This window comes from Triturus cristatus, chromosome 12, assembly GCF_964204655.1.
Source record: "Triturus cristatus chromosome 12, aTriCri1.1, whole genome shotgun sequence".
NCBI classification, from domain to species: domain Eukaryota; kingdom Metazoa; phylum Chordata; class Amphibia; order Caudata; family Salamandridae; genus Triturus; species Triturus cristatus.
Genome location: NC_140595.1, coordinates 124,765,495 through 124,788,954, shown reverse-complemented (window position 1 = coordinate 124,788,954; position 23,460 = coordinate 124,765,495). Strand labels below are relative to the sequence as shown.

The following is a 23,460-nucleotide window of genomic DNA, read 5'->3' as shown; positions in this document are numbered from 1 at the left end:
TATTACATGGCTGTCTCTTTTCCCCCACGTTTATAATTTCATGGTACCTTGTATTTATCTACTATGTTGTTCACTGTTTCCCCCCTTTGCTACCTTCCGGATTGCGCTGACTCTATTCCCTCCTGGTCCACGTTTCTATTGTTACTGCTTCTGTTCATGCTGCCTTTAATTACATTTTTTTTTTGTTGGACAATGTGTTGAACCCATACACAAAACATAAAGTGTAGAAGTCCTAAATGTGGAAATTACGCTTAACTGAATTATTTAAATATATTTTGTAAACATTGAAATGAAAGATGGAAGATTGTTGGCGGGCCCTTAAGACATTCCTCTCTTCTGCAAGATGATTACATGGGGACTAAAGATCAGCGTGAAGGAAGTTTGTGTGACACCACAGCATCACTCAGCACCACCACAGCATCACTCCGCACTACCACAGCATCACTCAGCGCTACCACAGCATCACTCAGCGCCACCACAGCATCACTCAGCGCCACCACAGCATCACTCGGCAGCACCACAGCATCACTCGGCAGCACCATAGCACCACAGCATCACTCTGCAGCACCACAGCATCACTTGACGCCACCACAGCATCACTCGGAGCCACCACAGCATCACTCGGTGCCACCACAGCATCACTCGGCGCCACCACAGCATCACTCGGTGCCACCACAGCATCACAGCATCACTCGGTGCCATCACAGCATCACTCGGTGCCACCACAGCATCACTCAGCACCACCACAGCATCACTCAGCACCACCACAGCATCACTCAGCACCACCACAGTATCACTCGGGGCCACCACAGCATCACTCAGGACCACCACAGGATCACTCAGCACCACCACAGCATCACTCAGCACCACCACAGCATCACTCAGGGCCACCACTGCACCACTCAGCATCACCACAGCATCACTCAGCGCCACAACATTATCACTCAGCACCACCCCAGCATCACTCAGCGCCACCACAGCATCACTCAGTGCCACCACAGCATCACTCAGTGCCACCACAGCATCACTCAGCACCACCACAGCATCACTCAGCACCACCACAGCATCACTCAGCACCACATCAGTATCACTCAGCATCGCCTTTGCACTAGTACACCACCACATGATCATCAGTCAGCAAGACCTGAGTATCATTCAGCATCACCTCAGCATTGTCTCCGCACCAGTCACCAACACCACTACCAAATCAGCACCACCTCAGCCTGCTCTCGGAATCTGGCATCTGTTGATTCTCCCCTAGCGTCTGGCTGCTGCTAGTGTTATAATACAGGTACTAGTTCCCAATCTTCACCCTCCAATTGTTTATGCCCCCTCAAAAAAAGCTTTAACAAACAACCATTGGAATAGGCAGAAACAAGTTGCCAGTATTGCAAGAACAAAATAAAACTGAGGAAATGTTTTATTGTACATGCTTTCTTTAATATGGCCGTTCAGTTGTACATAATGCCTTCTTGGTCATATATAAAGGTAACAAAAATGCTTCTGACACTTTTTTATTATAACTTTTCAGCATGCTGCACAGCAGCCACACTTCTCTACAGCACAGCTTGAAGACATTGGCAAAGTCAATAGCTCTGGTTAAACACCTATAAGGCCCCAAGGGCGAGACCTATTGGCTATGCCAATGCTTGTTTTGGTAGGTAACCACTCCATGAGAGTACGTGTTATAAAGCTCTCTCCGTCTGTCCCTGGGTGCTCCCGACAAAAACCCTCCATACGCGTTTCGTCTTTCTCTCTTGTGTAGTTCTCCACCCACCCCTTGAACCCGATGTTGTTGCACTGGTGCGCTTCTCCCACACTCCCTGGGTTGATGTCACTTCCGTGCACTCGTCGCTTTCTTGTGTACTTCTACTTTGCCCCCATGTTGCTCTTTCCGTCTTTGAATGCTCTTCATCTCCTCGCGCCACCATTTTCTCTTCCTTTACCCTCTTTCCCCCACCAACGAGATCCTTTTGTTCCCTTCAATTTGCGCTTTTGTGCAAAATTTACAAAAACAAACGAATTATGTAAAAGGCAGAGTTTGTGCTTTTACATAAGTGCCAATTAACCGCCGCAATTTACAATCTATCCAAACTCAGTAATTAGCAGCTGCTAATGTGCAGATACACGTGGAGGGGGCGGGGCCTATCCTCCGTGTACCTGCACAGGTGACCCTGCTCCGTACGTGTACGTGACCTGAACCCACGGCCTGCGCCGCTCCCTTCGCTTTCCTCCGAAGCCAGATGGGCGTGGGCCCGCACAACCTGAAGTGCCAGTGTTTGTTCTTCAGACATCCGCCCCAGGATGTCCTAGTACACCGTGTTCCCATACGCCCTCTCACGCGCTGCCCGCTCACCTGGGCTGGCACCAAGAACAAAGCTTCTTGCATGGAAGTGTTATATAAGAGCACACGTATCCTCATATAGTTATGCAATGGACTTTGTATTCACTTATTTTTCTGGTTTTATGTTCATAGACCCATTGAAGTAGTGTTTATGGAAGAGGATGGAGTCTTGTGTATTTTGTACATCTATTGGTCTCATCTATTTTTTTGTGAGTTTGTTTTATTTCAGATCCAAAAACCCCTTAGATTTTTTTTGTCCTTTTTTGGATGCTTTTTGACTGCTTTCCCGCAGTTGTATCTTACACGACTCAGATGACTTTGCAAAAGACGAACTTTCACATTATTACAATTAATTCGTTTATTTTTTATTGACCTACTTTCCGAGGCCTTGGGAATAGTTAACACGATAACGTGCAACTGGTCAAAATATGCTACAAAACACAAACCTGTTGAGAAACTCTCTGGGTGTGAAGGTTTGAAAGGAGGGATTTTCTTTTCGTGTTTTGGGGTAGGAAGTGGTCTTCGGCACACTTAGTTTGTACTCGAAATCCCTATTTCTGAAAATGAAGTTGGGTGTTAGAGAAAGAGCATGAGGGTTTAGAGTAAGCCTGGACGGAGTTCTCCACGTAGTGACAAAAAAACTCCGCCAAGCTATGCTGAGTTCTGCGAGCGTCGGAGTGGGTTACCTTGCGCTGTTCGCACTGACTTTTAGTGCGGGATGTGTGTCCCGCGCTGTTAAATAAGTGTGACTGGCACTAAGCAAGAGGGCACTGCTTCTTTCTGGTGCTCGAGTAGAATTTCTATTCGAGTGGCAATTCCTCAACGCGAACGGAAGGTTACTCAACTTAAGCGGTAGCGACTATCCTCGACTGCCTGCATTGAGAAATCTCGCAGGGAAGTGGTCTAGCATTGGATTTTCCTCACTCGCACTCACCAACTTACTGTTGGCAAGCAAGGAAAAAACTCTGTGTGTGTGTTTGCAGGTGTGTGTATGTGTATGTATGTATATTTAAATTCAATATAGGACTATTTCAATTTTCACAAAATAATCATCCGGCACTCCAAAGGGAATTAGGTGACTAGGTTACTTTATTGTTGGCCGAAATCACATCAACGCGTTTCAGCAGTCTCACGCTGCCTTGTTCACATATATATATGTATGTATATATATATATATGTATGTATATATATATATATATATATATATATATATATATATTCCTTCAAACAGGGAATTCTTGTGTATGATTTATGTCCCAAAACATAAGTTTCTGTGGAAATTCAGGTAACTCTTAAAAACCACCTCCTCTGTGCCGAATATCAATCTCTTCTTGGCACCGTTTATACATAGAGTATTACGTGTACCTTGTTATATAACTTGCACTTAAAAAGTATTTTGTTTTATTTTAATTATTGTTTCAGGTGATAAGTTAAGCGCTTCAACAACCCACCATTTGTGTCAGTGTTTTGAAAGATCGCCCCATATTTGAAATATTGAAATTTGGTGAAGTGCGTACAGGTGCTGCAGGACACCACCATGGCCAACCACTTGAAGTTTATCGCCAGGACAGTCATGGTCCAGAACGGGAATGTGGACGTGGCATACAGAACTTTAAACAGGTATCTTTTGTAACAAACACATTGCACCTCTCCTTCTGCTCAGTTAATGATTCCTATCCACAGTTTTTGTTCTTCGGTGCTAGATATCTGTGGAGTGAGTCCCTACCTCCGTCCCTCTTGGTAAAGAGAGGTATTAATGGTGTGAGTGACCGTGAAGTGAGGCTACCTCTAGTGAGGAAAAGTACATCTCCTAGTATGGACTGATCAAAGTGATGGAGACAACCAAGGTTACGTCACTGCATCAATTTTAGCTTCCATTATAATATCACATTCTTAAATTTCAGTCCCTCCACGGGGTCACCACCTGAGTGGTAGCTCATAGTTTGATGTTATTACATAGAGAGCAGCTCTCAGTGAAGTGTCGCTAGATTAAGGCCTACTCCTTCCCTTATGTCACTGCATTAGGAGCAGCTCCCATTCTGATGAAACATTAACTGCTACTCCCAGTGTGATGTCTATGCACTAACGCAGCTCCCAGTGTGATGTCCACGCACTAACGGCAGCTCCCAGTGTGGTACACATCATCTGCAGCTCCTACTGTGATTTCCATGCATTAACGGCAGATCCCAGCCTGATGACACAACATAAATGGCAGCTCCCAGTGTGATGTCCATGTATTAAAGGCAAGTTCCAGTATTCGGTCACTGCATTAAGCTCTGCTTCCTGCATGATGGGTTTGCTCCTAGAGATCCTAGGATCGTCAAACCGGAAACGGCCTCTAATGTAGTGATATCACTGCATTAGTGGCTGCCTCTGGTTCGATGATCCTAGAGTGATAGCACTACAGTAGTGGCTGCTTACAGTTTTATGATCCTAGTGTGATATCACTGCAGTAGAGGCTGCTTGGCTTGAGGATCCTAGAGTGGTATCACTACATTAGTGGCTGCTTGTAGGTGGATGACCCTAGTGTGATATCACTGCATTAGTGGCTGCCCCTGTTTTTTTTTTTTTTTTTTTTTTTTTTTAAAAACCTTTATTTGTGCATATTAAAAGAACAAATACGGGCCTACAACCATCAGGCCGGCCACAAAACGGTTAAGCACTGAGACAAACATTACATCCCCTGTGCATCAATGGTCAAGATTAGCAACGATTCAGGAGTTATACACTGGAGAGATCCTTGACACCAGGGGAAGGAGAAGTGAAGGTTAATTTTAAGGTTTTCAAAATAATTTTATCGAGGAAAAAGTCAGTAGAGGATAGAACCAAGGAGATTCGAGTCCGCAAGATGGCTTCATCACACGGGAGAGCAGCAGCATCATTAAAAACGGCCATAGAAAATCTCAGACAGTGAGGCGATGCAGTTATATAACAGGATAGTCACATGAGTAAATACGCACCCCTCCAAAGCCGCCCCCACTCAATCCACCCCACACCCGGACCCCGAATCGGAAACAAGGAGAGCGCAGAGACATAGAAGAAAAAGGCCCATAGAACTAAAAAGAAACAGTAAATTACCCCCCCACCCTACACCAATGCGGAGGCTACGGCCTGCTCCCCCCCCAGCATAGTGCCTGTCGCCCAATGAACCCGAAATATAGACAAGAGAGAAAGTAGGAATAAAGGAAAGAAAATAAGAAAACAAAGAAGAAAGCGGGGAGGAGCCCACGTAACCTCGGAGCACCCGAAACCACCGGCCAACTACGTCTCCACACACTGAGAACCCACTACACACAAAGGCGGTCGTGTGAAGATAACGTGTCACAACAATATAATGAAGGCAGACAATTCGCGACGAGTGCGCACAACATATGCAGACAGTTCCAGTCCCAGTCCAGCCCATCCGTGAAACCATGGTGATAGAAATCAATCTAGCCCTGGCCCGATCGCGGGCGTAAGATTAGACTAGCCCCCACATGAAGGCCCCGCAGCCCGTGCAGACAAAGACAATATGGCCGCTGGGGAGAAGATGGAGAAGTAGAGTCACAAAATGGCCGCCGATCATCTATTGAGGTCCCCTTGTGCACCATATAAAATCCAGACCTGGCCTGTAAAGTACAGGAGTTCCACATAAAAGAAGCCGTAGGCCACCGTGAACGGTTCCTCGAGGACGTCAGGTGTCGCTCAGCTGGATACTCTTGCGGGCGCGGTGAGGCAGGCAACAACAAAGCAGGCAGCAATGAACGGGGAAACAAAGTGTCCACAATTGAGCAGGAGATCGATTGATCCTGGGTGCCGGGAAAGCCAGATGCAGACACCAGTGTAGCGCGGTTATACCCAGTCGTTGCGTCCCCGCAAGAGGACAGAAGCACTGGCAGACCCACGTCTTGTTGAGAACAAACGGGGCGCTCACGACCCGCAGCCGACAGTATGGAGTCGAACCGCTCACTCAGCGTTTGCAAGCCAACACACAATTGCAGACGAAAGTCCCGCAGGGCAGCCAGAACGGAGCCGCATGTCAGCGGAAGCTGCGCCCCCACATCGGCAGCAATCCGGGACGGCACTGTGGAGCTGGAGTCTGGTAGAGGGAGGGCGAAGCGGGCAGCGGGCGAGACCGGAGCATCACCCCCCAGCAGCGAGCAGGCAATCAACGCCATGTTTTACCGCTGAACGGTACAGTGGCCAGGGGGGGGATCGTAACAAGGAGGCAATTCCCCGCAGGTCTGCGCCGCAACAGGTGAAAGCCAACAGTCGCTTCCCCTCCCTCGGACTCTCTTTGCAGCCGACTGGCAATAGAAGAAGGGGGTCTGCAGCCTTCCACAGCGCGGGCCACAGAGCGGGGCAGGAGACCCGCCACACCGGGGCTTACCCTATAGCTCCAGCCCGTCAGGTGAAAGGTGAAGGAGGTGTCCGGGCGTCTCTCCCCCGGCTCGTCTGGCGACAGTCCGTGGTGTGAGGCGGGATCGGGGCCGCGGGGCTCAGATTTGCGCCGGGGGTCCAGTGACTGCGGAGCTTCCAGGGGGCCGGCCAAGGCCACAATGGAGCAGGGGTCCAGCGCGGAGAACAAAGGCACCAAGAGCTCCGGCATCCGGGCGGGCTCAGACTCCGGGAAAGCGGCGGCGCGGTCAGCGCGTCGTCGCGCACGTTGCACCTCGAAAATCGGCGAGGATAGGAATCAGGATGATAGTCCGAGGCCAAGGGCCGGCGGAGCCGGGCGCTCAAGCGTCTGCTCCGGTCGCCATCTTGGCTCCTCCTGCCCCTGGTTTGATGATCCTAGAGTCATATCACTACAGTAGTGGCTGCTTACAATTTTATGATCCTAGTGTCATATCACTACATCAGTGGCTGCTTCCAGTCTTTTTTTTTGATAAACAAGTTTTTATTGTTTTAGGTTGTACAACATAAGAAACTTTCGGGCCCTTCGAACCACCCCCACACAGCAATACAGCATGAAACGCACCATAGTCCCGCCCTCCCCCTGAAACCCCCCCCTCCCCCCCGTCCGCTAAACAACCCTTTCATGGTATATTGCCCAGCCATTTCCCCCAAACTTTTCGGTACTTCTAGGGGCAACCCCGTGCCCGGTAAAGAGTTCGTTCCTGCGCCGCACACCAATCCCCCCCGGTGCTCCACTTGGCCAAGCTAGGTGGTTGCGGCTGTTTCCATGCTACTGCAATGTCTCGCTTCGCTACCATTAAGGCCGTCATGAGCAATAACTTCTCCGAACGTGTGCCATCCAGGCCGTCAGTGATGCCCAGTAGGGTGTGTCTAGGGTCATGTGGCACCTCCCACCCCAGGACCTCCGTGAGTTCGGACTCTATGCCCCTCCAGTACCCCTCCAGGTCTGGGCAAGACCACACCATGTGAATGAAGTCGGCCGGCTCAGAGCCACAACGGGGACAAGCCGCGTCGGCGGAGAGGCCCGCGCGGTGTAGGCGAGCCGGTGTGAGATAAGCGTTGTGCAGGTAGTAAATTTGGATAAGCCGCAATTTGGCGGAGGCCGTCACCAGTCGGGGGGCCATAAGGGCATCCCGCCAGTCGGCCTCATCCATGGGACCCACCCACCCCTCCCATCGTTCCTTAAGGCCTTCCAGGGATGTAGGGGTGCAGTTGATGAGGGAGCGGTAGATCCTGGAAATGCCCGCCCTCCCCAGGTTACCCATCATGACGTGAGCCTCCGGGGGGCTGTGGTCCACCAATCTAACGTCCAGTGGGGCGTAGGTGCGTATGGCATGGCGTATTTGAAGGTATTTATAGAATTGGGAGGAGTGGAGGGAGAAGCGCGCCTGCAGCTCTGAATATGAGCACATACGTCCCCCCCCGCCAGACATCTCCCAGCTGGGAAATGCCGAGTAGGTCCCACGATTTAAAGCCCTCTAGTTCCACAACCTCCCGCAACCATGTCCCATGCCACAGGGGAGTGACGCGGGTCAGCCTCCCAGTCCATCGGGTGTGGCGGAGCGCCGCTCGCCAGGCCAGGAATATTGCTTTGGTAATGTCCGGGCAAGAGGCGGGGATGGAGGCGCCATACAGGCGGTCCTGAATACAGGAGAAACCCAGGTCCCCCAGTTCCACCCTATAGGCCGGGTCGGACCATCCCCCCCCAAACCAGTCATGAATGACCAGGAGGCGGGTGGCCAGGTAGTAGAGGTAGAGATTGGACATGCCCAGACCCCCATCAAAGGTGGGCAGGCGGCATAACGATAGAGCCAACCGTGGCCTCCCACCACCCCAAAGAAATCTCGTCGCCATTCCGTCAAGCTCACGAAACCAAGGTCTCGGAAAGGGGAGGGGAGTATTTTGCAGCACATACAGGAACCGGGGAAGAATCATCATTTTGTAGAGGGCCACCCTCCCCAGCGGATTGAGGGGTAGTGATTGCCATCTCGCCAGGTCCGCCTTGGCTTTCTTAACCAGGGGGGGTCACGTTAAGCGCTCAGCTCAGTTCCGGGAGAAGGGAGACCCAGATGCCCAGATATTTGAAGGAAAACCAGCGGAGGGGAATGGTATCCTGCCAGTCAAAACATTCCCGGGAGGGGTGCAAAGGAACCAGAACCGATTTTCGTGAGTTTAAATACAGGCCAGATGCGCGGCCAAAGCGGCCCAATATGTACATTGCACGAGGTCCGGAGCGCACCGGATTTCCAAGGTACAGCAGGACGTCGTCCGCATAGAGGGCGATTTTGTCAGCCTCTAGGCCCGGCCACTCCCAGCCCTGAAGGAGAGGGTCAGTTCTGATCAGGGCAGCAAGGGGTTCCATCGCAAGCGCGAAGAGAAGGGGCGACAGCGGGCATCCCTGCCGTGTCCCCCGGCCGATCCGAAACGGCCCCGACAGCGCCCCATTGACCAATACCCTGGCACGGGGGCGGGCGTAGAGGACCCGCACCATTCCCAAGAACTTAGGGCCGAAACCCATGTGGGTCAGGACGTCAAACAAGTAGGCCCACCCCACTGAGTCGAAGGCTTTTTCGAAATCGGCAAGCAGGAGGGCGAGGTATGGAGTTAAGCGGTGGCGGTGAGCCAGGGCCACGTGGAGGCGGCGTAGACAATGGCGAGTGCCCCGATCGGGCATAAAGCCACATTGATCCGGATGGACCAGGCTCGATAAAAAGGTCCGGAGCCGTTGGGCCAGGACAGCCGCATGGAGCTTAATGTCGGTGTTAATAAGAGAGATCGGTCGGTAAGCCGCTCTGTCAGTGGGCGGCGGCGTAGACTTGGGCAGAACCACAATCGTGGCCATGTCGGCCTCCGGGGGGAAGGAGCCTTTCTTAATCGCCTCTACATAGAGATCGCGCAGCCTTGGGACCAGGCTATCTTTATAGGTGGCATAGAATTCCTGAGGGAAGCCGTCGGGTCCCGGGGTGTTCCCAGCGGACGTACGCCCTATCGCGTCCCCAATTTCTTCAAGGGAAATGGGGGCCTCAAGGCTCTCCCATTCACCCGGCCTAAGCCGGGTGAGTCGCACGTCACTAGTCGCGAGCAGAGTGGCCAGGGAAAGATCCGGTGCCCGGGCCCGGTAGAGCTGAGAATAAAACTGGGCGAAAGCTTCCGCTATCGCCACGGAAGAAGACTGGAGCACGCCGTCTGAGTCGGCAATCGCCAGAATGATGCGCGACGTCCTGGGATAGATAGCCAGGCGATGTAGCAACGCGCCATTCTTATCGCCCCATCCATACACCCTCGCTAGCGAAGACTGCCAGAGAAGCTTGGCCGCTTCAAGTGATCGTTGACGCATCTCCTCACGAGGGAGCCGCAGCTGCCGGTTCCCGGCTGGGTCGCCGAGCTCAGAGAGAGACTGCTCCAGCCGCAGCGCCCGGGCCTCACAGGCAGTGAGCTGCTGCAGCTGCGTCTGGCGTTGCCGCACCACGTGCGCCTTGGCAGCGCCTCTAATGGTCGCCTTGCAGGCCTCCCAAAGGGTGCCCGCCGAGGAGACCGAACCCTCGTTGGTGCAGTAGTACTGGGTCAGCTCGGTTCCCACCGCCTTACGAAGTGTCTTGTCCTGGAGGAACCAAGCGTTAAAGCGCCACATCTGACGGGCCGTACGGGGTGGAGGGCCCAGACTCAGGAGGACCAGAGAGAGATCCGAGATCCCCCTGGGGAGGATACGGACATCCTGGATACCCACGCAATCGGCGGGGGGGACGAAAATCGCGTCAATACGCGCGTGGGGGTGATCGGCGGCCGAGGTGTGGGTGTATTGACGTGTGTGGGGATGCCAAGTCCTCCAGGCGTCGCATAGGCCCTGAGCCTCTGCCCAACCCGCCAGTTGCCTTGCTCGCGCAGCGCAGGAGTCTGAAATCGGTCCCGACGAGCCCAGCTGAGGGGCCAAGACTGCATTGAAATCCCCTCCAAGCACAGCAGTACCTAGAGGGAAGGTTGCCAGCAGAGAGGCAGCGTGAGATAAAGCCTGCGACAGTCCGGAAGGTGGCACTTAGAGCGACAGAAAGCTGATCGGCCTACCCTCGAGTGTGCCGCAGATGGCCATCCCCGTTCCGTGAGGGTCATGGGTCGCCTGTGTAAGGACGAAGGGGAGGGAGCGGCGCAGCAGGATGGCAACCCCGCGGGAGCCACGGGAGAACCCAGAGTGCCACACCCGATCATACCCGTTGCGTGCCAGAAAGGGACATCTCTCACCGAGGAGGTGGGTTTCTTGAAGCATGAGCACGTCTACCCCTGTGCGCTGGGCATATTTAAGGACTGCGGTGCGCTTGAGTCTATCCAACAGGCCGTTCACGTTCCAGGACAGGATGCGCAGCTGGGCCTTAGGGGCTAGGTCTTCCATGGAGGCATTGGACGCGAGTCTCGTTGGAGGGGGAACGACCAGGGGGGCGCCGGGAGGGCACCGAACGGTGCAGGCGCGCAGGGAGGGGACGAGGAGCATGCAATCCCAAGGGGGACGACGAATCTCATACTGGAGGAAGCCAATGAAGGATGGCGGAGAGCGAGCGCCAGTGGAGCGCGAGGCAGTGTCTGTGTGAAGCCACGCAGTGGCACTCGCAGGGAGCTGCTGTGTGACGGGACCAGTAAGAAGCAAACGCAAACTAAAAAGAACACCCTCCCAAGGAGGAACAACCAACTAACACCCACCCCTGACCCCCCACCCCCCACCCTACACTTCGAGAAAGGAAGCATCTGTCGCCCTAACTTTAACTGACAACTACAAGGCCCCAAGCAAGAGCGCCTGGGTGTAAAGAGCGTGGTGGACCCCTCCTGAAGTACGGATGTAAGTGTTCTGTCCTAGGTTACTACATAATAGCGTGAAACCGCTGAGTCTGCTGCCCCCGCAGCGAGACCAGGCCGTCAGCCTCCCCTGCCAATGTAGAGCACGAAGAAAAGTCACATGGCGGGGCTGCGGGAGAGGTTGGAAAGGTCTATATGCGCGTTGAGGGGGGTCGGAGATTGATCCGGCAGGGGTGATGGGCGGCGTTGAGATCCCCCAGCCACTTGAGAGGACGTCCAGGATGAGGCGGATGAGTCTCTCGGTCCCCTCCCCGACACACTCGCGGATCGTGTCCCAGCCGCCGCCACACCTCGGCACCGCCGGGATTGCGTGCGCCCCCTGCGTCGTGGTCGCGGGAGCCTGGCTGCATCCTGGTCCTGAGGCAGTTTGACGGGCGACACCCGCCCGGGCTGGCACAAAGGTCTTTCTTCGGTGAGCCAGGTCCATGCCGCCCGGGGAGTGTCAAAGAACAGAGTCTTGCCCTGGAAAACCACGCGGAGGCGGGCCGGGAACTGAAGTTGGGTGCTGAGGCCCATGGAGCGCATCTTTTGTTTCACCTCCGTGTAAGAGCGGCGTTGTTCCTGGACCTCCCGGGTGTAATCCGGGAAGATCATGATGGTGTGGTTGTTAAAGGACAAGGGGGCTTGCACCCGCGCCTCCCGCAGAATAGCGTCTCTGTCTCTGAAGTTGAGGATCCGCAAAAGGAAGGGGCGCGGGGGGGCCCCCACCGGAGGTTTGGCTGCCAATGACCGGTGTGCTCTCTCCACCACGAACCAGGGTGACAAGCTGGCCGCCGGCATCCAGGATTTGAACCACGCGTCCAGGAAGTCGTCGGTGCGGCCAGACTTGACCCCCTCCAGAAAGCCCACCAGGCGGAGGTTGTTGCGGCGGGCTCGGTTTTCGGCATCCTCTGCCCGCCGATGCAGCTCCTTGGAATGGGTCGTGAGCTCCCGGACCTGGTCTTGGAGCTGGCGGATGTCATCCTCCGCCGTCGAGATCCGTGACTCCGTCTCCGTGATGCGGGCCGTGGCGTTGCGGAGGTCCTGCCGCAAGTGTGTAACGTCCATCTTCACCTCCCCAACCATCCCCTCCAGGGACGTGCGGGAGGCGCCGATGGCCTGCAAGATGACGGCCAGGTCTTTGTTAGGAGTCGATGCCGCCTCTCCGCCCGTGCCCGGCGGGTCCAGGTTCGTAAATTGGTCGATTTTGGTTTGGTGGGAAGTGGTCGCCGGCTTGGTGCCCCTGTCCTTGCCCATGGTGGCGTCCGGGATGTATGCGCCGGTCCCTAGGCTTGGTACGGCGGACCGCCTGCCAGGCACGTCCGTCAGTCAATTAGCCGGCCGGTGCAGGGCCAGGGACCGCAGGGTTGGGAAGAGAGGAAGGAGAGAGGCACGTCTGTCCCCCAGCAGGGGGAGGCCAGGAGTCCGCCGGATACGCCACTTCCCCGCTCTGATCTGGGCCGGGCCGCCCTCTCACCTCACAACGGCTGCCCTGGCGCGACCCACACTCATAGACGTCGCCAGCTGAAGCGTAGTCCCAGGTCCGCCGCACCACAGTCGCCCGCGATGGGCCTGCAGGCTCGTCACGCACAGTGGGGTCACCCCTCACCTGCCTCCGGCCCCGGACCGACAGCAGGACCCCTCCGGGGGTAGGGCCGGGACGTCACCGCCCGGCCGGCAGCAGAGATGGAAGCCCCCCGTCCGGTCAGGCCGGGGCGAAACCCGGGGGGAATGGGGCGCCCCCCTCTCGCCGGCGGCAACCCCAAGCCGTTAGTGTAGGGTGGGGAAGGGCTCCAACGGCAGCAAGGCTAAACACGAGCTCCCACGCCGGCAGCCTCCGCCTGCATCCACAAAGCACCTTCACCCCTCATGGTCGTCCACTCTCGGGGCCCAACAGGATGCCGCCGCCCGGCCGGTCGCCCGGACAGAGGTCTCCCTGCCCGACACGCGAGACAGGGCGAGGGGAGACCAGGGGGGGTCGTCGTCACTCACCGGCGAGAATCCCCGGCCGGCGGTGCAGAGGAGAAATGGGCGCCAGTTCCAGCAAGGCCGGGGGCGGCCGCCCGCACAAGCCTGCACCACTCGGTCCGGTCCGTCCGCGCTGCAGGGCCTCCGCAGGTCCCGGGCCTCCGCCCCGTGTCAGCTCCGGGGGCGCCCTGCCAATCGTCGCCCTCTTCAACACACTGGTGGTCCGTGGAGGGCAGGGGTTCGCCCCCCGGGTCCCGCGATGGGCGACCGGCTGCCGCCAGCCACACAGCCTTCGCTCCCCTCAGGGCGCCGCGGGACTCACGTAGCGCACAACGCCGGCCTCAGAACCAGCAGGCTGCGTCCCACCTGCCGTCGCGGCGAACGGGCACCAGAACTCAGGCCAGGGTGCGGGAAATCGCCTGAAAGCAGCACCGGGTGTGGCGCAGCAGCCCCGTTGCGGACGGTGAGCTTCGGATCGCTGCTAGGACAGCGAGACACGGATGGAGATCGGATGCGAGGGGTCAAGCATCAGGAGCCTCACATCGGTGCGGCCATCTTGATTAGCGCCACCTAGCGCTCCCGCTTCCAGTCTTATGATCCTAGAGAGATATCACTACATCAGTGGCTGCTTCCAGTCTTATGATCCTAGAGGGATATCACTACATCAGTGGCTGCTTCTGGTTTGATGGTCCCTGAGTGATATCACTACATTAGTGGCTGCTCACCGGTTGATGATCCCAAAGTGATATCACAACATTAGTGACTGCTTCCAGGTTGATGACCCTAGTGTCATATCACTACATTAGTGGCGGCTTCTGGTTTGACGATCCTAGTGTGATATCACATTAGTGTCTGCTTCCCGGTTGATGATCCCAGAGTAATATGACTCCATTTGAGCTGCTTCTGGTTTGGTGTCGCTGCTTTACAGACCGGTCCCACTGCGATGGCAGTGCATCGAAGGAAGCTCCCAGTGTGATGTCACTGAATGAAGCACCACTCTGTGTGCATTGTCAGTGCAGCTGGGGCAGATCCTCGTGTGATATCACTACATTAAGGGCTGCTTCCAGTGTGATGTTTCTGCGTTAACGGCAGCACCCACTGCCATTTCCCCGCATTAAGTGCAACTTCCCCTTGTAATGCGACCTAAGTAGTGACTGTTCATAGTGTGATGGCTCCGCATTAAAGGAAGCCCTCAATGTGATCTCTCTGAATTAAGATCCGTTGCCCCACGTGCTGGCAGCTCCCAGCCAGCATCACTCCATTGGCGTTAGCTCCTGGTGTGAGTCAGTGACTGTAGGCCGCTCTCCTCGTGATGACCCAGGAAAACAAGGAGAGAAGCCTGGAGAGTAACCAGACAACGTTACATAATGTAGGGAGTTCCCCGGCCTGTTGCAATGCTGAAGTGTTTGCCAGTTCTAGTCCATTACGAATTTAAAACACCAAACACCAACAAAACGAATGTGCTCACAAAAAATGATACACAAACCTTGGCTGGAGAGAAAGCAAACCAGTTTTAAAAGAAATACGTGAAATTAACCCGGAAAGCCCACCTAAAACATGCTTGTGAAAAGCCTACTAAACAGGTTAGACGGGAACATTTCAATAGCTCTCAGTAAACGAGGTTCAGAGAAAATTTGGCGGCTGTTCAGAAGTTGTGTTGCGTGGAAGTCTGGATTCATGCCACCGCCTTGGCAGGGACTATTCTTTTCAGCTGAGACAGGTGACACTGGGCGGCGGCGTTCCTGTGCTCCACCCACTGCCTCACCTTGCCACGTTTTTCTGTCCCACCTCACTTTCTTGATTTGGGGGCATTTTTTTTTATTCCGCCGGGATCTGTATCAGACCAGACTCTTACACAACTGTAATAATACCGTAAAGCAGCGCTTTTTGACCTGTGGTAAAGGACCTCAAGGTGGTCCGTGAATGATTTACAAAATTAAATCACATGAAAACTAATAAAAATCTGGTTTAGTATAATCGCTATTACTGCTTTTTTAAAATTGATCCTTCAATCTGCACCTTGCCTAATTCAGAAAATGTAAAACGAAAATCATTGTAGTTATAGCAGACATTTGTACTCTGCTTTCTTTGCGCATAAGTCATTTTAGAGGAGCAGTCTCCTACAACTCTTCCGGGTGGGCTTGTTATATTTATTTTTATAGTCCTTTTAGCCTCATATAAAGCTGGTTTAATATAATCGCTATTACTGCTTTTTTTAAATTGATCCTTCAATCTGCACTTTGCCTAATTCAGAAAACGTAAAACGAAAATCATTTTAGTTATAGCAGACATTTGTACTCTGCTTTCTTTGCGCACAAGTCATTTTAGAGGAGCAGTCTCCTACAACTCTTCCGGGTGGGCTTGAGGTAGACAATAGAGGCCGCCATCTTAGGCAGGCAGCGCTCTAATTGCTACCGGGGAATGCTCACAAATAGGCGTGATGCCTGTCTGCGCCCTTCCGCGTCCCGGGAGCGACCAGCGCCAGCCATGCTGACGGATAGCTTGCGGAGCTGCCTGGTCCAGGTTTTACTTACAGCCACAAGGAGCTGCATGCCCTTCGCTATAGCGGCGCTAAGTGTGCTGGCGGATGTTTTATTAAAGATGATTTGCACATGACCTGTGATAACTGTAATTACCGCTTACATACTAATGGGACTAATCCCAAATCTCAGGGTCCTTGAACATCTAACCCTCCTAGAGAGCACACCATTCAGTCTGCATTAATCAATGCTCGTTCTGTGGTTAAACACGCCCAGGAAATATTTGAACTGCTCTCAGATGAACAATTGGACTTATTCTTTATCACAGAAACTTGGCTCAGTGGGTTCTCTAACCCTACCTTCTCTTGACCCGGCCAACCCTGCCAACTATCGCCCTATTTCCCTCCTTCCAGCGGTAGCTAAGGTATGTGAAAAGGCGGTCTTCAAGCAGCTGGCCAATTTTGTAGAGACCGCAGGATCATTACATCCCGCTGAGTCAGGGTTCAGAGCTACTTATAGCATGGAGACGGCGCTTGTGGAAATATCAGAAGCCATTAGAGAATGCTTGGATGGGGGCGGGAGAGCGGCTCTGATCTTATTGGACCTCTCTGCCGCCTTCGACACGGTGCCACACTCCCTGCTATTAGCGCGCCTCGCGCATATTGGTGTCATCGGCCCTGCATGGGATTGGATTAAATCATTTCTGGCTGACAGATCACAGCAAGTGTGGCTACCTCCTTTTTCATCAAACCCACAAAAGGTGACTACTGGAATACCTCAGGGCTCTACCCTGAGCCTCCTCCTTTTTTTTTTTTTTTTTTTTTTTTTTTTTTGAAACCGTTTATTGCATCCATAAAAAGGTTACAGGTATGGGCCTACAACCGCACGGCCGGCCGCTAAAGCATCACAAATATAGTACATACAGACAGTAAAGGTCTCTCAGCGGTGTACAGTAGAAACACAGGAGTAATCAACGGTGCAGGCCTCACGGCGTCCTGCCACAGAGTACGGTTTCATTTTAAGGACTAACAACATCAACAAAAAAACCACAACCGCAAGGCAACCCGAGATTCAAGATGACAACACTTGCTCCATAGTGTGGGATCCAGACTGGCAGGAAAGATCTGAAGAGGGGGATGGGAGGAGATCAAGGACTGGGGGGCCGCGTGCCCGCGGCCGAGCAAGAGGGTCCAGCTAGGGAGACGGAGCAGGCGAGGCAGCCGGCAGCTGTGGTGGCTCACAAATGCCCCCACGGTAGGCGTTCCAGGGGCCCCAGATTTTCACCCACGCCCCAGGCTTACCCCTCGCCACATACACCACCCTTTCACGGAACATACACCAATCCATGTGCTCTTTCCAGGCCGACACCGCAGGGGGCCTCTGGGATCCCCACAATTGAGCAATATCACGTTTCGCTATCATGTATCCCAGAGTCACCCACCGCGTCTGCGGAACCGAGTAGTCATTCGGTTCCCATACATTCAACAAGCACCTCCTCGCTTCGGGCAGCAGCGCTACACGCGTGACCACACGCAGGACCTCATGCACACCACGCCAGAATCGCTCCACCTTCGGGCACTCCCACAGTATATGCATAAAAGTCGCCAACGCACCGCATCCACGCTTACACAGTCCGTCCATGGCAAAACCCATACGTAGAAGCCTCGGCCCCGTCACGTAGACCCGGTGAAGAATCTTGAGCTGGACGAAACGAAGGCGAGCCGGGATGGCCACCTCTTTCGGAGAGGCCACCGCGGACATCCAATCCTCGTCGTCCAGCTCCAGCCCGTCGGCCACCCAAGCCTCGCGTAGACTAGTTAACAGGCACGATCTATCATTAATCAGCTTCTTGTATATGAGGGAGATCGTGCTGTCCGGGACATGGCCATCCAGCACTCTGTCCTCCAGGGGGGAAGACTCCGGGATGGATGCAACATCCGGGAAGACGGAGCCCAGCGCATGGCGGACCTGCAGGTACCGAAAGTACTCACTGCCCTGCAGCTGGAACTCCGCCTGCAGCGTCTCAAAAGTTTTGAATCCCCCCCTCGTCCAAAGATCCCCCACTGTGCTGATTCCGATCGTGTCCCACTTCTCGAAGCCCTTCGATGTCCACAGGGAGCCCAGTCTCTCAGAGGCATACAGTGGAGACGCCCGGGTCAAACGGTCCTTCCACCCCATAGCTGCATTAGCCGCGTGCCAAACCCGCACCATTACACGCGTCGGTCCCGTCAGACGGGAGTCAGGCGCACCAGAGTACAGCGCTCGATTGTAATCGCCACCGGGCAGGAGCATCTTGTCCATCTCGAATGCCGGGTTCAGGGCGGGCCCGTAAAGGCCATGATTAATTGCAGCTAGCTGGGAGGCCCAGTAATACCGTTTAATGTCCGGGAGGGCGACCCCTCCATCGTACCACGGGAGCGTCAGTTTAGCCAGAGCAATACGCGGCCTCCCGTCCCAGAACAGGCGCCGCTGAAGGCCCTCCACCTCACGAAAGTAGCGTGCCGGGACCATATCCATAGTGTTCTGGAGGGCGTAGAGGAAGCGCGGCAAGGACATCATTTTAAACAAGGCCGCTCGACCGAGCGGCGAGAGCGGGAGACGCCGCCAGCGCACCACATCCTCCTTCAAACGCTGGAGAGGGGGCAGCAGATTCCGCTCATAGCGGGCCTCCGGGTCAAGAGTGATATATATACCCAAGTACCGGAAACCCTGGGAGGCAATCTGGATCGGGCAGTCCCGCGGCAGGACCGGAGCCTCCCCGGAAAGCACGTAGACGCAGGATTTCGCCCAGTTAATGACTAGGCCTGAGTTGCGACCGAAGGAGCGCAGAACATCAACTAGGACGATCAGGGACTTGCGCGGGGAGGCGAGATACAAAAGGATATCGTCCGCGTAGAGGGACACGCGGTCCTCGTGCTCGGGGGTCCAGCGGAGACCACGGATGGAAGGGTGCCACCGCAGCCACTCCGCCAGGGGCTCCAGGGCCAGGGCGAACAGAAGAGGCGACAGGGGACAACCCTGTCGCGTGCCCCGCCCCAGCGCGAACGGGGTCGACACACGCCCGTTCACCACCACCTGCGCCATCGGGCCCGAATATAGTAATTTGACCCAGCTGATGAAACCCGGGCCGAACCCAAACTTCGCGAGCATCGCCCAGAGATATGGCCATTCGAGCGTATCAAACGCCATGGTGGCGTCCAAGGACGCCAAGATGGCTGGCTCCCGCACAAATGGGACACGCGCGAGCACGCCGTGCAAGCGCCGTAGATTAAGAGCCGTATTGCGGTGTGGGATAAAGCCCGATTGGTCTTGATGGACCAAATCGCCCACCACGCCAACCAACCGGTTAGCCAACACCTTGGCGAGGATTTTGGGCTCCGCGTTCAAAAGCGAAATCGGCCGATAGGATGTGACCCGTTCACGGGGCTTCCCCTCCTTGTGGATTACCACAATTGTGGCCAGACGCTGGTCCGGCGGGAGGGAGCCCTGCGAGTGGGCCGCGAGGAACATCGCTCGCAGGTGGGGTGCCAGCACATCCGGGCGTAACTTATATAGCTCAATGGGAATGCCATTGGGGCCCATGGCCTTGCCGGATGAAATCGAGCGAATAGCCGAGGCAATTTCGTCCGAGGTGGGAGGGACGTCTAGCGAATCTCTGTCTTCCGCCGTAAGGGAGGGGAGTGCAATATCCCGAAGCAGGGCACGGGAGTCCGCCTCCGAACAGGGAGAAGCAGGGGAGTAGACTCCGCGGAAATAATCCGCGAAACAGGAGACAATGGCTTCCGGCTCCGTGGCACACGCACCATCCACACTCTCAATCAAAGGCACCACTCGGCTCGCTCTCTCTCTCCTATCCAACCACGCAATCAATTTACCGGCCTTATCACCCACATCATACAAGCGCCCCTGCTGCTCTCTACCAAGGCCCCTGGCCGCCTCCGTGACGAGGGCCCGGTAGGCCGCCTGCTTTAACTGCAGAACATGTAACTTGGCGTCTGTTACCCCGTTCCCCAGGTCACCCTCCAATTCCGCAATCTCGGCCTCCAACCGGGTCACCTCCTCCCGCTCACGCCGCCGGGCACTGGCAATAAAGGAGAGGGCCTCCCCTCTAAGAACCACTTTGAAAGCCTCCCATAGGGAGATGGCAGATGGGACCGACCCCACATTCTCCTCAAAATAGCGCTGCAAGGATGTGACCAAGTCGGCACGAATGGTGGGGTCGCGCAGATACCAGGCGTTCATCGGGGCCACCCTGCCATCCCCCCTCGGGAAGACATCGAAATGCAACAACAATGGGGAGTGGTCTGAAATACCCCGTGCCAGATGGCGCACCTCCCCCACCCTCCCCGCATGGGCCGCTGGGACAAGGATGTAATCAAGCCGCGAAAGACTACCATGGGCCCCCGAGTGGAAGGTGTATTGTTGCAATACGGGATGCTTTAAGCGCCAACAATCCACCAGGCCCAGTGTGTCTAAAAGGCCAGGCAGCCACGCCTGTGCCCGGGGGAGGTCCCTAGGGGGATGGCGATCCATAGATCCAGAAACAACCGCATTAAAGTCCCCTCCAACCACCAATAGGCCACTCGGAAGTTCCAGAAGGAGGCGCCCCAGGTCCGCAAATGTAGTGGCCTGTAGCCCAGGCGGGACGTACACCGACACAAAACTGAACACTCTACCCTCCATACGTCCCGCCAGAGCAGTGTAACGTCCCCTCTCATCGTGGTGCACCTCATCAATCTCCAACGGGAGCGAGTTCCTAACCATAATACCCACCCCCCGCGAGCCTGAGGTGAAGCCAGAGTGGGCCGCCAAACGATATCCCCTCCGATTCATTGCATGAAAGGTGTTACCTATAAGGTGCGTCTCTTGCAGAAAGACAACATCTGGGGAAATACGTTTTAAATACTGCAGGACCACACCACGCTTAATCCTATCCCCCAGGCCGTTAACATTCCATGACAACACAGTCAAGTCCCTACCCCCCATCGTACGTCGAAACAATCGGTCGTCCCCCACCGAGCAGTCTAAAGACAACAAAACAGTCGCAGGATTGCCTTGCGGTACAAACAAACAACACACCCCCCCCACCCCCCGGTCCCAACAAAACTCCCCCCTCCCTGCACCCCTGCATGAGCCCAGACAGCCCCCCCAAAGTGCAGTGTGCCTGTCGCCCCATAGCTAAATACTAATTAGTCCCCCAGAGGAGGAGGGAAGCCCCCAGCAGACCCCACATGACCTCCATGGGAGGGGAACCTACAGAAGCAGTATGTGGTGAAGGAACAATGTCCCGAGTAAGGCAATACAGTCACCCCTCAATTCTGAACCAGCGGGCCCCCCTCGCCAGCTGCGCTCCCCCCACCCCCTCGGCCCCGATCCCCAGGCAAGGTGTCCAACCAGTCCCCAGCCGCCTCGGGCCGGTCGAAGAAGTGCGTGCGACCATCCACCTCCACCCGCAGCTTAGCCGGGAAGAGCATTGAGTACTTAAGATTTAGGTCCCTTAAACGACGTTTGATGCCAATAAAGCTCTGCCGCTGCTTCTGGACTGCCGGGGTAAAGTCTGGGTAGAAGTTTACGTCCATGTTGTCCAACCTGACCGGTCCCTGTTGCCTGGAGGTCTGGAGGATGGCATCTCGGTCCCGAAAATTAAAGATTCGGGCAATAAGGGGCCGCGGCGGGGCACCGGTCTTAGGGCGGCCCCCGGGGACCCGGTGGGCACGTTCCACCGCAAAAAACTTACTCAGCCCCCGGGGCTGGAGATGGGTCAGGATCAAGTCTTCCACGAAGAGATCCGCCGCCTCCGCCTCACGTCCCTCCGGCACACCAATAATGCGGATATTATTCCTCCGGGCGCGACCCTCGGAATCCTCCAGTCGCCGGTCCATCAGGGCGCTCGCCTGGCCAAGCCGGCGCACCTCCTTCTGGAGGGCCACCACGTCAGTCGTGAGGCTCGTTGTGGTGTGGGTCAGGGAATCGACTCGGTCGTTCGTCTTTGACAAGTCCGCCCTCACAAGGCCCACATCCACCAGGACCGAGTCAATTTTTTGCGACAAGGTATCAAAACGCTGGTCCACTGAGGCCTTCAGTTCAGCGATGGCGCCCATGACGTCCCGGAGGGTTAGATCCACTGGGTGGGCAGGTGTCTCCGTCGGTCCCACCGGGGATGACCGCGTTGTCTCCGGAGAACCCCTTTGGAGCGTGTAGCGGTCCATACTATTGGCCTGGTGCGCCGTGCCACGGCGGGTCGTCTTCACCTTCGCCCGGTCGCCATCTTGTTTGGTGGCCATGCTGGCCCTTCCACCGTCGCGCCAAGATCTCCAAACGGGCCGTCACACCAGATCACGGGTGTCAAGGGGGCGACCACAGAGCCGCGGGTCGACCCACCGCCGGCGGGCCAGCTGGGTACCTGCACAAGGCCACACCACCGCACCCCGCTCCGCAGCCCGACCTCGCCAGAGAGCAAGGAGGGCGCAAAAGCGAAAGTGAAAGTGCGGGGTGCGCGAGCAGCCCAGCCCCGCTCGCCGCTGTTATTCACCTTGTCCCCGGATCGCGCCACTACTCCAATCCGGGGGGCCGGCGAGGAGAAGGCCGCAACCTTCAGTCGATGTTCCCACCGGTGTTCGGGGTCCGATTCGAGCCCAAAAAACGGGTAGTGCCTCAGCTCGGGTTCCCCGACACAGTCCCCTTAACAAGGACAGGATATTTCCAGGATTTATTCAGGAGGTCGCGGAGGTCCTCGGGAGCCTCGCACCTACGCGGCCATCTTGGTTGCGCGCTAGGCTCCTCCCATATGAGCCTCCTCCTTTTTAATGTATATGTCACCCCTCTGGTCTATCTGGCTGAGGAGCTGGGAGCAAAAATCATCGCCTATGCAGATGATACCCAGCTCCTCTTCACTTGGAAGGACTCAGATATTTCCCCAGCGAAAGCTAAAAACTGTCTATGAGCCGTTTACAAATGGCTTGCAGCCGCCTAGTTAGAGTGCAATGAGGACAAGTCAGAAATCCTCCTATTCTGATCCTTTCCCCCACAGTTCAGGGAAGCACTTTGGCCACCAGAATATCCCCTCCCCAGTTCCTCAGGACAGGCAGTGAAGAACCTGGGCATCTGGTTCAAGGAAAGTCTCAGGTTCTCTTCACATGTAAAAAAGCAGGCCGGTCAATGTTTTGGCACATTGAAGTCTCTTAGGAGGTTTCTTCCTCTATTACCTAGGTCCACCAAGGAAATGGTCACATGCGCTCTGATCCTTAGCCAACTTGACTATGCCAATGCACTTTATATTGGCCTACCAGGATACCAGCTTAAGAAACTCCAGGTAATACAGAACACTGTGGCCAGAGTTCTGATGGGTATCCCGGGCAGGTCCAGCGTCAAACATCATTTGTGGGATCTGCACTGGCTACCAGTGGCCCAAAGAGTGAAATTTAAGGCTCTCACGATGGCCCACTCAGC

The 23,460-nt window shown here is 55.2% G+C and overlaps 1 protein-coding gene across 3 annotated transcripts in view; it reads left to right on the top strand.

The window, feature by feature from the left end:
- MRPS21 (mitochondrial ribosomal protein S21) overlaps positions 1-23,460 on the top strand; it is a 90,709-nt gene that overhangs the window by 30,673 nt on the left and 36,576 nt on the right. For all 3 annotated transcript variants that reach the window (XM_085638018.1, XM_085638020.1, XM_085638019.1), the window contains exon 2: positions 3,767-3,964. In XM_085638018.1, coding sequence (XP_085494144.1) covers positions 3,882-3,964 — 83 coding nt within the window. In that variant the 5' untranslated portion in view covers positions 3,767-3,881. The remainder of the gene's footprint in view (positions 1-3,766; positions 3,965-23,460) is intronic.